Source organism: Ctenopharyngodon idella, chromosome 7 (genome assembly GCF_019924925.1).
Source record: "Ctenopharyngodon idella isolate HZGC_01 chromosome 7, HZGC01, whole genome shotgun sequence".
Lineage (NCBI taxonomy): Eukaryota > Metazoa > Chordata > Actinopteri > Cypriniformes > Xenocyprididae > Ctenopharyngodon > Ctenopharyngodon idella.
In genome coordinates, this window is record NC_067226.1 from 13,333,107 (window position 1) to 13,350,988 (window position 17,882).

At 38.9% G+C, this 17,882-nt stretch overlaps 1 protein-coding gene across 2 annotated transcripts in view; it reads left to right on the top strand.

Moving 5' to 3' along the window:
• The window catches only part of ptprn2 (protein tyrosine phosphatase receptor type N2), a 179,628-nt gene that overhangs the window by 134,238 nt on the left and 27,508 nt on the right, over nucleotides 1–17,882 (top strand). For both annotated transcript variants that reach the window (XM_051900568.1, XM_051900567.1), the window contains exon 13: nucleotides 13,973–14,188. In XM_051900568.1, the coding sequence (XP_051756528.1) occupies nucleotides 13,973–14,188 (216 nt within the window). The remainder of the gene's footprint in view (nucleotides 1–13,972; nucleotides 14,189–17,882) is intronic.

Genomic DNA, 17,882 nt, shown 5'->3' on the forward strand with positions numbered 1-17,882 from the left:
CATAACTGCAGTACTTGACCCATACAGTGAAGACATTTCATCTGCGGCAACATAATGGCAGTATGAAATAAGTTCTGTGAAAAGGACATACCAAAACGCTCCAAATTCTTCAGCAGGTAGATTGCAGTACTTGGGTCACCGGTCTTTTGACGATTGATAGGCAGTGGTGGAGCAGCAGTCTGTAATTACTACATCGGACAGACTGTTAGTGGTGGCATAAGCTTTTCTCCTGATTCTGCTCAAGGGTTTTTCTTTGACCTCAAAAGTAATGCTTAGGTTTAAAGCGGTGTTTATCAATTACAGATTGTGTTTTAAACACAAAGTTAAAAGTAGGGCACAAATCAGAAAGTGTGGCACCTTATACTCGGTGCGGGGGTGTTTTAAACTGAAAGGATTTCCATGCTCCAAATACATAATCTGTAAGATTCTTCTTAGGGGACAGATTATAATTGTTTTGTTGCTTTCTTTTTTTGTACTATAATGAAGAAATTAAACCTTTTAGCCTCACTAATACATTATTTATAATAACCATATGATTAAGTCACAACTTTTTTTTCTGTATATTTATCTCTTATTTACACAAATAAACCAATAATAAATAACACAAACTTTTTTTTTTTTGAGGAGCATGTTTGAGCAGCATTTGAGCAGATTCATCTTAACCTTCCATCTAATATATGAAATGTCTCAAATGCCAAAATGTGCTGCAATTCCATCATTAGATTTCGTCATATCTCATTTTAAAGTGGCTTCCAAGCATGTCCTTTAAAACACAACAACTGCTAATAGAGTCTGGCATAATAACTATGGCTGAAGGCCCTAAGAGTACAATGTTCCTAATGAAATCCATAACTCTTAAACTTTAAAGGGAGCCTATCAGAAGTATTGATATGGGCATTAAGGGAATACTTTAATTGTTGGCCCTGGCCCGAGCAGCTCCAAGTAAGGTGGACTGAACTTTGAGTCAGCATTTTCCACCAGATCAGCAGCAGCGTGGAACAGTAATTGTGCAGCTTAGAGGGTTTTTTATGACTCTGAATGAAGTAGTAAAATATGTTGAATAGATGTTTTCACAGTGGTACCAGTCAATACCAAAATTTATAAGGATTGTCAATTGTTTCTTCATGTCTCCAAATGTATCAAGACACATGTGCATGTTATGTTAAACAGCACAAGTAGTGTCAATATTTCTTTGGCATCCTACTCTCCATATTCCATGAAGTTTTATTCTTAGTAACTGTCGCCTCATGATTTGATTTTCTTTATTGGTTTGCCTTTCAGTGTTATTTTGAAGCTAAGTCAGCTGTGTATGTTGTGTGTTGTTGGGTTTTGATCATGCTGAGTCCGTATACACAAGATGACAAGCGTAGCATTTACCTTGATCGCTAGCTTGTTCATAGCTTTGAACCGCTTGGCATGGGTCTAGCTCTAGCCTAGATTCAGACAATGAGGGAGCTTATTTTAACAAGCTAATCTACGGCAAAGACTGCAGCGACATGGCCGACACATATCTCTCCCTAAATTAGTCCTTTAAGCCTTATATATGTATGAGACATAGCGAGCCAAATGTTAGCGCTCGCCAATTAGTGCGACAGTGTTCAGCGTGGATTAGAGGCGGGTTGTTGTTTTTTTCTCCATCTTCTCCCCTCCACCAAATCTCTTTCATCCATGAAGGAAATGTAAAGTTAATTCACTCCAAAATGCCCTGAAAATGTCACACAACATCCTGATGCTGGCTCATCAGTGGTGAAGGGAATTCATGTTTTAAACTAGCCAAAAATGAAGTGTTAAAATGCTCTGACAGACAGTATATTTATTAAGCAAATCCTTGTTTTCATAGTCTTTGATACAGGAATGCTGAGTCAAATAATTGATTGATTGATTGATTGATTGAGCTACTTTTTCTTAAGGTGTGGTCACAATTACTGTTGTTTGGGCAGATTTTTTGCACCAAAATCGAGTCATTTGAATAGGAATCTGCAGAATCTGGAAGTTCCTTATCTGTCAGTCACTTCGACGTGGTGTTGATGACTGACACTAGGGGTCATACTTGGGAACCCTAACCTCTGATACTTTGAGAAAAGGCCAATGAAAATTGGTGAGTGGAATTTGCATGTGCCACTCTCCCGGACATATGGGTATAAAAGGAGCAGATGTACATCCACTCATTCAGATTTGTTCTTCGGAGCTGAGCAAAGAGTCATCTATACGCAATCTCATTCCTTTAGCCACGTTTTAGAAGGATTGCTGGTGTTAAGGCGCAGTACAGTAGTCTCTCTCCAAGCCTCACACGAATAAGTGTAGAGGGAGCTGCCCCTGTGCATTTCACCAATCTGAAAGAGCAAGCTTCGTCTAAAAGAGCAAACATAGACAGAGAGCATCTTTTTAAGGATGCCTTTCCACCAGTGTGTTTCTGGGTGCAGTCGATATCTCTCGTCCTCGGACAGCCACGCTGTAACTCACAGGTGCAACCGGCCCCAGAGTTCCCGGAAGTGCATGAAAAGCTGGCGAACTCGTGGAGGGCATCTTTTACTGCCTGGTCCGTCATTGTAGGCTCTTCCATCCTCACTACCCTCGATGGTGGAGTAGCCAGGGGGTACAAGGAGGTTCCTCAGATGGAGCGTGCAAATGTGGTTCATTTATGCTGGCCTAGACTCCCGTCTAGGACATGTAAGTTTTCGCCTTTAACGACAAAGGCTTTCAGTGCCGCTGGACAGGCTGTTTCCGCCTTGCATGCCATGGCCATCCAGCTGGTCCATCAGGCCAAACCGTTTAAAGATCTGCACAAGGGTAGTCCTGAGCGGGGGATTGATACAACTTTACTCTGTGAGTGAAGAAGGTCACAACACAGGCTCTCGGCCAGGCAATGCCCACTATGGTGGTCCAGGAGCGGTGATCTCTGGCTGAACCTTGCTGAGATGCAGGATGCTGACTGAGTTTGCTTTCTTGATGCCCCCATCTCGCAGGGTGGCCTCTTTGTCTGACACTGTTGAGGACTTTTCCCAACATTTCTTGGGAGTAAAGAAGCAGACAGGGCCATTAAACACATCCTGCCGCGATTCCTCTTGCCATTTTCAGGACGTCAAGGCCCTGCATCCCATCTGCTCGCCACCAAGGGCGTCCACCTGCGGCTGCCACACCTGCTTCGCTGCAGGCTGAGCCTACAGCCCGGCTGCAACGTTGAGCCACCTGCAGAAAGGTGACACCCGCCCATTCGTCAGGCGAGCGCCAAGACCCTGTAGTGTTCCTGAGATGGGTGACCCAGAGATGAGAGGAGCTGCTCTTTCCCAGGAGGTGGTGAACGCACCACTCCTTCCCCTGGTGAAGGGCCAGGTGGAGATTCATTTGTTTTGATTTCTTTATGTCCCGCCACTTGGTTTCCACTTCCCAACCCGTTGCACTGGCTCTTCAGAATAGTCAAGCTCGGCTATGCAATTCAGTTCACCAGGTGCTCGCCCAGGTTCAGTGGCATTCTCTTTACCTCGGTGGCAGGCAAAGACGCCCCTGTCCTGCATGTGGAAATTGCAGTCCTATTGGCAAAGGACGCAATAGAGCCTGTCCTTCCAGCCGAGATGAAGAAGGGGTTTCTATAGCCCTTACTTCATTGTGACAAAGAAAGGCAGTGAGTTGTGACCAATCTTAGACCTGCAACTTTTGAATCAGGCACTGCACAAGCTCCCTTTCAAAATGTTAATGCAGAAACACATTTTGACGTGTTCTCCAACAGGATTGGTTTGCGGCAACAGACCTGAAGGATGTGTACTTCCATGTCTTGATTTTGCGTCAACACAGACCATTTCTTTGGTTTGCTTTCGAGGGTCAGGTATACCAGTACAAGGTGTCTGTTTTGGGGGATAGCAGAATGGGAAGGCTGTCTCCAAACAGAGGATGGCCCACTGGATTGTGGATGCCATTGCCTTGGCATACCAGGCCCAAGGCATGCCATGCCCTGTAGGAGTGTGTGCAGTCTCCACGAGAGGTGTTGCATCCTCCTGGGCTCTAGCGAATGGCGCCTCTCTAATACCAGGAACACATCACGTCGGGCAACATCGGTCCATTTTTGAGCGTCTGCTGACTTAGCTTTTTCGGTGTGTTCCGCACCGGTGGCTCTAGTCGGAAGCCTTTGTTTTTGTTTTTTTTGTTTTGTTTTGCCCGATTTAGAATGTAGAAGCGGCGTCGGGCCGTTGGTGAGAGAGAGAACTCTGATTGGCTGTTCAGTATAGCAAACGAGTCAGTGCATGAGAATAAGAGCAAAAGTGATGAAAGCGTTTTACGTCATTTTACCTGAGCATTCCACTGCACAAATATTTTCATAATAACATGAGTGGAGAGGAATAAAGAATGTGATCAGCATGATATTCAAAATGATAAGCAAGCGCTGCTTTGTTTATGGTTTGTATACCTGCAGTCTTAGTTTTGCTTTCCATTTTTGAATGACGAATATAGATGAACATATCTGTTTAAATAAACAGTTATCTCCTTTACACGCAGGCGCAGAACACGCATGCTAGTTGACAGTCACCTGTAGTCCTTTCGTTGTGCTCAAGCACATATTTATATATGCAGGCGAGTGAGTGACAGGAGGCGGGTGTGTGTCAAACTCGCTGTCGGAGAGGAAAGAGCGAGAATGCGCAGCTGGTATCTGTGTATTGACACTGCAGAAAATGAGTATTAGTAGTGTCAGATATTTCAGCATCGATATGTATCAAAATATTGATATTTTTGACAACACTACCATGTAGTTTGTTTCTCCAAACCTTTAGTCCATAAACCACACTGAGCTCCTTCACTGTGCGGTTATGACCAGAATCTGCTGCAGCGGGCGCTTTTTTTCAGTCCAAATATTAGGGTTTTTATTGGTCCGTTTACGATCAGATATATACAAAGTTCTGGCATGAAACTCTAATGGGCAGGCTAATAGGTCCTTTAACTCAACCTGCTCGTAATCACATCATTATCATAGGACACAGATGATTGGTTCCTGCTGTATCAGTGGCCAATGAGCTTGCGTGCTCAATCTTCAAATACATGAGTAGCATTTGCCTTAGCAGTGCAGCGCGCTTCAGAAACTCTCCACCTTCCCCAGCTCCACCTGTATAGATCTGCTACGGGTAATTCATGTACGCTATATTGTACAGCAGCAGCATGTTTTACTTGCTCACAGCAGCGTGTCGTGTATGTATTGGCAGTAGCAAATCCCGTACTTGCTCTGCAGCAGCAGCAATAATCAACAGCAGCAGCAATAAAAGCAGCAGCAGCGTAGCAGATCTATTCCGCCAAGACCAAACATATCAACATTGTCATACCCATTACCATGTCAAACACTCAGAGAGTTGTCATGACAGAACTTTATTGGTTACCAAAATGCCTGTCAAAGGTTTAAATATTAATTCAAATTGTAGTTGTACTCACGAATTGTGATTTTACAAGTAGCGAAGTATATTACTTAGCTTAATTTGTACTTAAGTACAAGTAAAATAACAGACTTAAAAATACACTCCTAAAAAAGTACAAGTACCCCCCCCAAAAAAACCTACTTAATAATTTGTTTCTTCCACCCCTCTTCCACCTGAGTGTGCTCGCAACATCGTAACCTACCCAACACCCCACGTAAGATGTGTAGTCCTTCGTACCACACATAATAAGACTGGCTGAAGCGAACTTTTCCCATGGTAAGTACTGTGCTCTCTGTCCCTGTGTGGGACTGTGGTACAAAGGACTGCATGGCTTACGTGGGGCATTGGGCAGGTTACGATGTTGCGAGTGCACTTTTAACCCAGCACATCACTCTCTCCGTATGCAGTCTGTGATTTAGATTGATCATTACAGTATTGTTTGTCAGTCACCACAGGACTCTTTGCAGCCGGTAGGCGTGCACTGCTGTCGACACCATGTCGAACTGACTGACAGATAGGGAACGTTTCAGTTACTATTGTAAACGTCCATTCCCTGATGGAGGGAATGAGACGTGGTGTCCCTCCTGCCACAATGCTGAGCTGCCCACTTAACTGCTACTCCTCAGCACAAACTTGAATAAGTGGAGTTGCACATGCAAATTCCACTCGCCAATTTTCATTGCCTTTTCTCAAAGTATCAGAGGTGATTAGGACTCCCAAGTATGACCCCTAGTGTCAGTCATCGACACCACATTTCGTTCCCTTTATCCATCCTAACACAGATTTTGCATTGGGTTTAAGTTGCTAATTCACAGCATTGACCAAAAGAAAGCTGTTTGGTTTGAAAGTGACTTCTGCTTTGCTTCATACAGTACATTGCTACACTATTGACAATGGACCTTTTTTTACCTGTGAAATTTTGCTAAAGTTAGCGAAACTAGCGATCGAAATACAGTGCATACAGTGTCTATACTGCATTATCAAAACCCAACAACACACAACATACACCAAAACCCAATAGAGCAATAAATCAAACTAATTAAGAATGAGGCGACACAGTTGCTAAGCATAAAACTTTATAGAATATGGAGAGTAGGACATCAAAGAAATATTCATAGAAAATACAGTCTTGAAACATTTGAACACATGATTTCAATCTGATTGAAAACTGGTATGGTATTGACTGGTACCACTGTGAAACATCTATTCAACAATTTTTTCTGCTTTGTACACTTTATAAACACTTTAAGCTGCGCTATTACTATTCCACAAAATTTCACTAATGTGACCGCACCTTTACACCGTCACAGCCAACACTCTTACATGGCAAGTACAGCATGGTGTACAACTTGGATTTTATGAAAAGATATAACTTTCATAGCTGTTTCCTATTAAAATGATGGTTAAGTTTAGGTATGGGTCGTATGGTTTTAATATGATTTCGTCATCTTGAGCAAATTATGACTCCTCATGAGACCAGGTTGGACTAGCCAACTCCATTAAATAACAGCATGTTGTCACTTGTGAACAAATAAAGTGCACAAACCTTGGTAAGGATAGATATGAAATATCAGGAGTGTACAATATGTACTGTAATTTTTTTGCACCTAACACTAAATGAAGCTGTAACATCTTTTCAAGAAACATCAAAAATCAGTTACCCTGTTGGGAAATATATAGTTCTGTCACATTTTAGCTGTGTAGTGTTAGACAGGTTAGACAGGTTAATATGTTTGATTGTTAGATGCATTAAATGAAGAAAAAGTACAAGAAAAGTGTGGAAATAAGCAGTTCCGTAAATACTCTTACAACTCTGAATTGAACACCTTTGTAAAGCCTACCTTCACTATGCACTATTCAAGCATCTACATTTGAGACAGAGGGTAATACTCGTGGAAAGATACAGACAGATGGCTCAGTCTGTGAGTATGGTTGGAGGCACGGTTTAGGCAGCCTGACTTCACCCTCTATCCAGATGCTTGTTTAACATCACTCTCTCCTTTTGCAGTCTGTGATTTAGATTGATCATAACAGTGTTGTTTGTCAGTCACCACAGGACTCTTTACAGCTGAAAGGCGTGCAGTGTTGTCTCTATATAGAGCCGAGTAGCATTGCAGCTTTTGGTTTAGTTAGAAGTTTATGTTAATGTCCTTGTTGAAAAATGATTTTGCATTGTTTTGTGATGTAATTTCATATATCATTAAGGTTTTTGTGTATGTGTGTGTTGTCAGAAATGGCAGTAAGTTTTTAGTCATCCAGATTTTGTTCTCTAAAAAATTGCACAAATGGTTGATTCATTAGCAGTCGAAGCTGTGAAATAATGATTCAATGCATATAAGGACACAGATGTACCATTCTTACAGGAATTTATCATAGAAACACACAGACAAAACAGACATAGTCATAAAAGCGGTTACACAAAAAATATGATGGAATAAATGTTAGTGTGGTTATCTAGCCATTCTGTGGTTTTGGGCTCATTTGTCCACGTCAAAGATAATATTGTGTATACAAGTCATTCACTACAGCACGCCGAGATTCTTTCAGCAAGAAAGAAAAAGAAAAAAGAACATAAAATATAGAGAGGTAAGGTTAAAGGTGGAAGTATTTCTGGCCGGTGTTCATGCTGAGGTGTGTTTATCTGATCTTGAGATTCTGCAATGGGTGAACCACTTTATTTGTTCCCTATCATTTCTGCCAACTCCAGCTGTCATGCTGTGGGACAAAGAGGGGTAAGCAAGGGACAACAGAGGGAGGAGTGCAGCTGAAACCTAAGATAAACCGAAGACCCCTCCGCAGACTCGTCATCTGCATTTGACGGGACCCCACCCCCAGTTCCTCCAGCCCACAGAGACACACAGACACACACACAAATACGGCCACTTACACCTCACGGGCACATGTTGTATAGCTCTTACACACTCTCCCTCTCTGAGTGCTTGCATTGCTTTCTGTTTCTTTCTCTCACACCCCCCCCCCCCCCCCCCCCCCCTTCGTTAGACTTGGTAATCCCTCTCTGCTCGCTGCAGCTGTTGCCCTCCTCAAACCTCACAATAGTCCCCGAAAATTGTGATTTTTATAAAGAACAAACAAAATAAGTTCCTCTTTTTGCAGCTTTAGTCACTACTTCACTACATGGACTCCATCTCACTGATTGTGAAGTGTTTCTCCTTGCCCTAGAAACTAGAATTATATTCTTTATTTATTAATATGTATTTATTTATATTTTAAGCATAATTTTTGTTAAGGCATTATTTTAAAACAGTTGTTATAAAATTATTTTATTTTTTCAATATTTATTATAATACCCAATTCAGCAAATCAAATTCGACTATTAGATTTTTAGTTGAAGAGGGAGAAAAAACCTTGAGAGAAACCGAACTCCTCCTCTGGAAAGAAAAATTATAATAGGGTAAATGTGGACATGCCAAATATTATCTAGTATCTTATTATCGCGTAATAGCTTAGTCATGTGTGCGTTAAAAAAAATTATTTAACATGCAAGACAACGTTTGAATTGTAATTGATTTATATTCTTTGAAGTCTGTCCTAAAACGACGGGTCGATACACGCAGTGGTCAGTGAAGCGTCTTTCACTGTCTGGCTCGTACAGACTGTAGTTGGCGGTAGGCGTTGCAACATTAGTTAGTTTTGATTGCGATATAACGGGTTAAAAACGTGGGAGAAAGCGTAAGGAAAATCCGAGCGCGAGCGATTCAGCAGGCACAGAAATCCCGAATAGTTGAACAAATGAGTGACAAGCTCTCCGTCCATTCAAGCTGTCCCTCTACCCCGCGCGCACTGATTAGCGCCCCGCGAGCTGTGGGCAACATGTGGAGGCATCGCTATAGCAACCAGTGGATGTGACATGTGCTACAGACAGCGACTCGAGTCTCGCTGAATATAAGGAGGGGCTCCGTGAAAAAACCCTGGCTTTTCAGTCGCACATGATCATTCAAAGGACAAGACAACCCACTGCAGCTTCTTATAAGTCTTTAGGAAATGTGGCGGGTGAATTGGCTCGCCTTTTCTCCCGCTCCCGTCCTTTCTTTTTCAAACTCTTTTATTTTTATTTTTTTTCTCCTCCGCTTCTGTTTTAAAAACACGGTGAACAGCGACGGTCTTTTGTTGAGGTGGACGCGAACGGAAAGGTGAAAACTTTTCTTAGCTAGCGGGATTGCAAAAGGAAGCTGCAGTCGCCAAGGCGGAATAGGATCTTGAAAAGCATCCCTCTCGCGCTGTCCGAAAATGAAACTAGGTAACTATCTATCTGGACTTGTCTGTATGTCTGATGCACGTGTATAATGGTCGGGTAAATTAATGTATCAAGGCTGTGAACGCGCCATTAAGCGTCACCTAAAACTTATTGCGCATCCGGATGCATCTGGACTGATAATGAGAGTGATACTGTCCTGCAAGACTTGGTACATGGCGGTGCAGCATGACACATTTATTTCATCGTGCTTTTCATTTTAAATGCTTCTGCTGATAGAAACGCGTGTATATTGTGCGGTTTTATGGACAAGATGGTTTGCAGATCTTTATATAATTGATATGGGTCTTGAGCCAATATAGAGTGGTGGTAAGAGCTGTGCAAATGGTACAGAGTACAAACAGAGAGCATATAGAGGGAGGAATCGGTGTTTAACTGTTTGTTTGTGGGAAATCGATTGCGCTGAAAGCGGTGTGTTTAGTTTCATGCGTTTTCGCAAGTTGCATATTACTCGGAGCCAAAGATAAATAATAAGAAGAAATATGAGGCATGTAGAACAATTGATAAATAAATAAAAAAAATAAAAAAAAACTTCTCTTACAATTTGGGATTATTTACAAGGGCTAATAGCTATTTTATTTAGCCTATCTCTGATCATTGCGGTTTAATAGATGTTCCATAAACGTGCTAAAGAACGAAATAAGACATGTGGGGCAATAATGTTTTATATACTTTAATGACAAATTGGGCAATAATGTTTTATATACTTTAATGACAAATTGTGAACAGTTCACACATTCGTTCAATGCTTATTTCATATATTCAGATTTAATGTTTGACATGTTTAATGTAAATATTTATAAACGCTAGCTATGTCTAATCTCTAATTTACATGGAAAGTTAACTTAAGTGAAATGTTATTAAGATGTTATTAAAGTCATAATGCGTTACAAATAGTCACTGATCTACAAATTAATTTTTGATATTTCTAGTAGGATTCCACATACATTCATGATAATGCAATTTAGACGATCTTATTAATAGTGAAACAAATAATTTTCTCACTAAATACAAATTTTAGTCTAGTTTTGAAAAATAAAAAGTCAATACAAAAATGATATATAGAACTAAGTATTTTAAAACACAATGTCTGTAAAACTGCTTTTCAGTTGTCCAATATTGTGTGCATGATTAAAATTGATAGGTTTTGTTAGTTTAGTGTATTTATTTATTTGTTTATTTATTTTCATCATATTTTAAAAATATAGAGCTGGGATTGGAGTGGATGAATGATTTTAAGGTTGAGTGATTATTGTGTGTAAAAGTGAAAGAATATCTGGGCAGCCCTTGTCTCAACCTTTCACCCGTCACAGTCTCCTCCACCCAACCCTTCCCTCAATGAGTTAAATCAGCCAGAGCATCCCAAATCCATCTCCCTTTTATCCATCCTCAAATATACAAATCCTTCTGTTTATCTTCTGTCCTTTTGAGAGCAAAAAAGAGAGTGGATTTATTAATCCATTTATATAGATTGCTTAAAGTTAATTGCTGTAGGTGAAACTTGTCTGGCCATACATTGGGCAGTGGTCTTTGTGTTAGGTGTTCATTTTATTTTATAAAAGATCAGTTATTTTTTGAGATCAGTAGTCCTGGATTCAAGTCTTATTTTGAATTGACACTGATTCACTACTTTACAAATGTTATTTTATCGCTTAATATAAACAGAAACGTTAAGATTTAAATTTTGTCATTTTGGTAAATTTTCAAGAGATCAGTCAAGAGATTGATTAGCTGAATCTATGGATAAGCAATGTCTGATGACCCTGGAAACACACCCATTAATTCAGGAACACATCTCACCCAGTAACATTTTTCTTCTATTTGTTTATGTCTTGCTCTAACTTTTTTTAAAAATCTATATTATATACTATATTATATATTTTTCAACTCTTGACAGTTTTTTCCTCATATCATCATCTCTGAAATAGATTTAAAAAATGAAAAAGTGAATTATTTTTTATTTATACTTTAGTTTATATATACATATATATATTATTTATTTTTATTTTTTCACTGAAACAATTTTATGTATAATTTCACAGACTTTATAGATTTATACGCTCGGAAATCCTTGTATTTTTAGTTCAAATAAGGATTTGAAGACCTTTATTATTATTTTTTTTTTTTTTTCTTCGAGAGAAAGATTGATTTGAACCTGTCTGTCTGTCTTTTTTTTTCAGTAGTCTCCTGTGAATCAGAAATTTGCAAGTCCAATTTTATTCCCTACAGAAGAACAAAACCATAAAAGCATAAAGGATTCTGTCTCTCCCTCCCTTTCTTTCTTTTTCCCCCGTCTCTTTTTTTCCCCATTTTATTTTTCTTCTCTGCTTTTACGTAAAATGTATCTTTGCGGGTTACCAGATGTGTTGCAGGAAGAGAGAGGATTTGACATTATTTCAGTTGAAATAATCAGCAGATTTTTCTTCAGAAGAGATTTAACACATTACAACATACCATGTTGAGTCTGCATTGCATTTTTCATTTTTGCTGTCCTCCTTATCATAAGGGAAATTATGTCATAGACTGGTTATTATAATAATTCCTCAATTATATTGAACTTTTTTGTCCTATTATTTTTTGTTTTCAGTTATATTGATTAAATGTATATGTACCAACATAATATATTTAGACCATGATAAACATTTTTGCTAAGCAACTACTTTGTACAAAAATGTTTTTTGTTGACCTTGCTTTGGCATAGGGGTTTTATGTTTATTTGATGTATATAAATAACAACTACACAAATATGCTTTAGGATCCATTTTGGTAGTCATCATTAATTTCGTATACATTGTATACTACCTCAGGACAACATTTTTGGTTTTTCTTTTTATATTTTCTCTCCTTTTTTTTGATCCATTTTCCAGTCCCTTGCTCAACTGCCTAATGCATGTATTCTGTTTAGTTATAATTAATTGCGGACATTATTTAGCCAAGCACAATTTTCTTTTCAGAGCCAGCTTTTCATGTTAGAGATCTATTCATGTAATTCGATTGAGAGCGCTAAGCCTATAGAGGGATGGAGGGAAGGAGAGAGGGGGCATTCTATTCCAGCTGAATGCGCCCTCCTCTCTACACACTCTCCATGCAATGTTTGATGGGTGGAAAGCAAACCATTTCTGCACCAACAAAAGCTCACAATCACAAAAAGTAGAAACTAATCCTTGGAAACTACTAAACCTCACATTTAGGTGCTGATATTTTCAGCGACGTGTAGCCAGTGTATGAGGGATTTCAGTATTTGATTAAATGGAGTGGCATATGTAATTAGAGCTTGATTTAAATATTTTGTGCTTCATGAATTTGTATTCTGTTATACAAGGTGTAGTAGTCCTAGATGTTGTGTAATTCTTTAAGAAAACTAATACAGCAATAACAAATGTGAAGTAGATCATCAGTATTCAGGAAACAGAAAAAAATTGTTGTTCCTAAAATACTGATCAGAAAAATCAATCATGGGATGGCAGCTTGCATTGCTTATAGTTCAGTGATCAGTCGGTTGGTATGATAGCACTGAATGCGAATAGAGGCAGATTAAAAAAAAACTCTGAACCCCATTCTAAAGGCCTCAGTCTATTCAGCCTCACAAGGCATTTGGAAACAATACGCCGCCAATCCCCCAGCAGCTTATCCCCGGCTGTCAGCCCTCCCCCCGAGGGGCTAACAAGCCTGACAACCCCCTCTACAGTGGAACGTTAGCGGGGCTCGGACCTTTTAGGTACTCCCCCTCGGCTTAGCCCCTCTCCCATTTTATTAACTTGGAGGTCTGAGCCAATTCCCCCATCCCAACCAAACCCAAGACTTGGAGGCTAATTAGCAACAAGCTGGTACAGTGAGGACCGACCCTAATTGCTCTGTGGTGGCATGCTTCAACCTGCCAAGGCAAGAGTGGAGCGGGCCTTTACTTCCCAAGTGTCGGCTTGAGGTGTTTGTTCGTCAGTGTGTATAACAACTAATAATTAAAAGCAGTATATAAGCACCTAGGCGCCTGATTTGAAGTAACATATGAAAACACCAATTGGACATTGTTATCCTGTGGTCAGTTGAGTGATATAGAAGACTCAGTATACAGTAAAAACAGTAATAATGTGAAATATTATTACAATTTAAAATTTTCTTATTTAATACATTTCAAAATGTCATTTTTTGCTCAAGAAACATTTCTTATTTTTATTATTGAAAACAGTTGCAATGCTCATTTTGTGTGTGTGTGTGTGTGTGTGTGTATATATATATATATATATATTGTTTTTAATCCACAATGTTTATCAGGATTTCTCTCTCTTGTCTGTTCTAATTTCAGAGGGGCAAACTAAACCACATCCCCCTGGTCAAAAAAAGTCAAGTGGAACCAGGCAACTTTTTGATTCTGGTGGTGGTCTCCATGGTTTTTATTGTCATGGTTTTGGGGATGTCGGGGGCTCTGTACTGCTTGCGCCACCGCTCCCACCATAAGCTGAAGGAGAAGCTCGTTGGTTTGGGAAATGACACAGGCCACGATGCCACGGCAGCCTATCAGGTAGGAGCAGGCCAATTATTTCAGCCAATCATGTTTTCTCTGACAACAGTCAGTACATATTAACATGAATAAGCAGTCCTGTTTTTAGGATGTACTGAATAAGTTGTCCTCGACCAAGGTTTTTTTTTACCTCCAATCCAGCAAACCAACCCTTTCAGAGTAACACTATCCATATTTGCGATCATCACCAGGTGTAATGAATGTTCTTAATTGTTCCAAAATTATTGTAGCTCATTAACAAATAGGCAGTGGAATTCATTTAAAGCTTCTTTTCCTTAATTATGACCCATTGGAGCAGACGCAGATGTCCTTGCACGACAGCGGTGTTTAATATGAATCCTAATTGAGGCAGAGCCCTTTTTAGCAGGGAAATGAGTTTGTTGTCTGACCTTTCTTTTACGGCTCCTGGAGGGAGGGCTTGCGGTGAAGGCTTATTGATTTTGTGTTGGGCTCAGCTGTACTCAATGAGACTGGATCGCAGGGTGCAAGCGCTTGGCTTCCTCCCCCGCCTTCAATATTTAATAAACCTCTCACACTTTGTCGAGAAGTCCCTTCCATAAACGTCGGTCCTATTAGTGTGGCAAAATAATCTGTGTTTCTCAATATTATTATGATGCAGTCACACATTATATCCTGACACCTTTGCTGTGTTTTCATTTCAGCTTTTAATTACTTTGTATTGATTTTAATTTGTGTGTAATGTTGTCGTATCGTAGTATATTGTGAGCGCTTTCGGGCCTTGATCTGCCAGTTTTTTTTTATTTATTTTTTTATAAGCGAATAAGATTAAAGGCATAGACACGGCTCGTACTGTGTAGTTGTAAGGGATTTCCCAACTGCTGTAGCTGGAATGAATGCAGTCTTGTGCACAGGGACTCTTACAGTGAAACATGCAATTAGAATCAGTTCTGCCGCAATGATTCTGTAGCAGATCAAAGCACACACTGCCACCCATCTACTCACACACACACACCCTCTTACAATTTTATTCTTATTCCTTCATCAAACACTCATGTATATTCACACTTGTTTGTTGTTAATACCTTATTATTCCTTATTATTATACCTTATTATTATTTTGTGTTTGTTTGTTTTGCTAAAGTGTTGCAAAGATACTTTTTGGTTTTGTTCCTATTCCACTCACTTATTTATTTATTTATTTATTTATTTTACTCAAATGTGGAACAGGAACAAACAGTTACATTTTGAAGCAATTTAAATTAAACCATTAATCTGTATCTTGCCTACCATTAATGCCAAAATGTGGGAAAAAGTCAAATCTACAGTAGTTTTCAGTGCTCTCTGTGTTCTTCAAATACAGTTCATGATCCTCACATTCTATACTTATAAAATACATTATCCACCAGGAATTTTTCATTAAGGGAAGTAGTTTTTTTGTTACCACACACTCCTTTTAAAGGATTTACATTTTGTTCATTTTGTTTTGTGGACATTAAAAGGTTGTTATTACTTAGATTTACTTAAAGAAAGAAAAAAACATGCTGTTAAAGTTTTTTTTTTTGTTTTTTTTTTAAAGAATTAGACATTAAATGATCAAATAATTTTGTGATGGAGTTATAAGACTAGGTAATGACTGGTATACTAGAGCAACATCAAAGCCATGGATTCAACACCAGTGAAACAAAAACTGATGATGTACACTTTGAATGCACTGTAAGTCAATTTGGATAAAAGCATCTACCAAATGCATAAATGTTCATGTTAAAGACCTAAGAACATGCATGCATGCATTCATTCATTGACTTTTAGTATATATATTTATACAGTCAAGTCAAACAGTTGCTTGCTTTAATTGTACCTTGATGGGGGAATGATCTTCCCAACCCTCCCCTACCTTCAAGAAACATCTAAACATCTAAAAACACATCTCCTCAATGGGCACTCGACTCAGGATTTCTTTTGCTAATTGTTTTTGTAGTTATATTCTTCTCTTTTGCTCTTTGTAAATCACTTAGGACAAATATGGTTGCTAAATTATTAAATGCAAATGTAATTAATTTTGCTACTTAGTGGTTCACTGATTAAGAGAAGCAAATGTATGCATTAATTTGTGCTGTCTGAAATGAACATGATTTATCAGGAAGTGGGCACTATTTTAACAGTTGGCACATGTTTTTGCAGTTTTACTAATTTTAAGTTAGATTGACTCATGGTAGACATAAGATCAGATATTAATGTTAAGGGTGAACTCCATCCTCTATTCTGTGGCTCGTTTTAGAGCTCTGTGGCCTCTGTTTAGCCCCTCACCGCCTTCCCTCCTGGTTTCTCTCACTGGGGAGCTCCATTAGTGAGGCGCACTAAGCTTCTACCTCCAGCCCCCACACTCTCTCACTGACCCTCCTGTCAGCCTCACTCTGCTGGGTGTTTTTTTTTTTTTTTTTTTTCTGATTTGGGCACTTTTTTAACTGCTGGACATTTGATGGGGTCATACTGTTGTGACTAGCAAATGCTTCAGAAAGGGATTGTCTGTGCCTGTTTAACCTTTGAGTAAATAAAATGGAAGTAAAGCAAGAGGGAAAGAGTAGAAAGAATAACAACCAGGCACAATGAGCAGAAGGTTTTTTACTCAATAAAATTGGAGCTTTTTAATGCTTTTAAACTGTTACAAAATGCTGTTGCTTTATAAGAAAAACCTACATGGTAATTGCATGAAAATGGCTGACAGCTTTCTTGTAAACTGTTTTAAACATTATAAGGTGCTTATAGTCAGAATTGTTTTTTTTTTGTTTTTGTTTTTTTTGCAATATTAGTCTTTTCACTAACTTCCGTCACTGACTTAGACTACCCCATTCACTTTTTAAAATCCCTCCCCCCGAAGATCAATCCTGATTTCACCTAACTGAATACATAAAATGACTGACAGGCAGAGAGCAGCTCAAAGTCTTCTGATTGACTAAACAATAGCATTCCACTACCGAATTCATTTTTTCCATTAACAGACATTATATCTCTCCTATTTCAGTGATATCTGTCACGTAGTACAGAAATGTTCTGCATGCTGTTCCATTAATAATTGCCTGCAACAATTATATATGGAGCCAGGTTAGAAGGGATATAATGACACATCTTGAGAGAATTCAGCTTTTACATTGAAACATTCATCTGATATCCTCATAGAGTCAGTGATCCTTGGGAAGGTGGTTTGAATAATCTGCTTCTTTGTTTGATTTCAATGAAGGGACAAATGGTAGATAATACCTTGGAGTTATAATTTCAGAATGACGTGAGTGACTGAATTGTAGCTATTAAGGGCGAAATGAAGACCTGTGAATATAGCCGTAAATACAGTGTTTGCTGGTTGGTTGGCAAATGCAGTGGCTACATCCTGAGACAGAGCTGGATTTTCAATTCAGTTTTACTGGTTTTGTAAATACATTGCTAATTTGTTGCTTTTGATGGCATTTTATGAACAATTTACTAACACTCTCCAACTATATAAATAAAAGGTAGATGACTTGTCATATTGTAAGCAAATATTATGCATGATTATGGTTTATTATATATGTAAATGTATTCTTTTAGAAAATTAAACCTTATCATTGAACCTTGTGTTTAAAAATGGCTGCTAGCATATAGTAATTATTTGCTTCATTGGTGGGTTGGTGAGTTTATGCAGCTGATAGATTTCATCTTGTAGAGCAGACAGTGACGTAATATGTTGTTGCCTGTATCA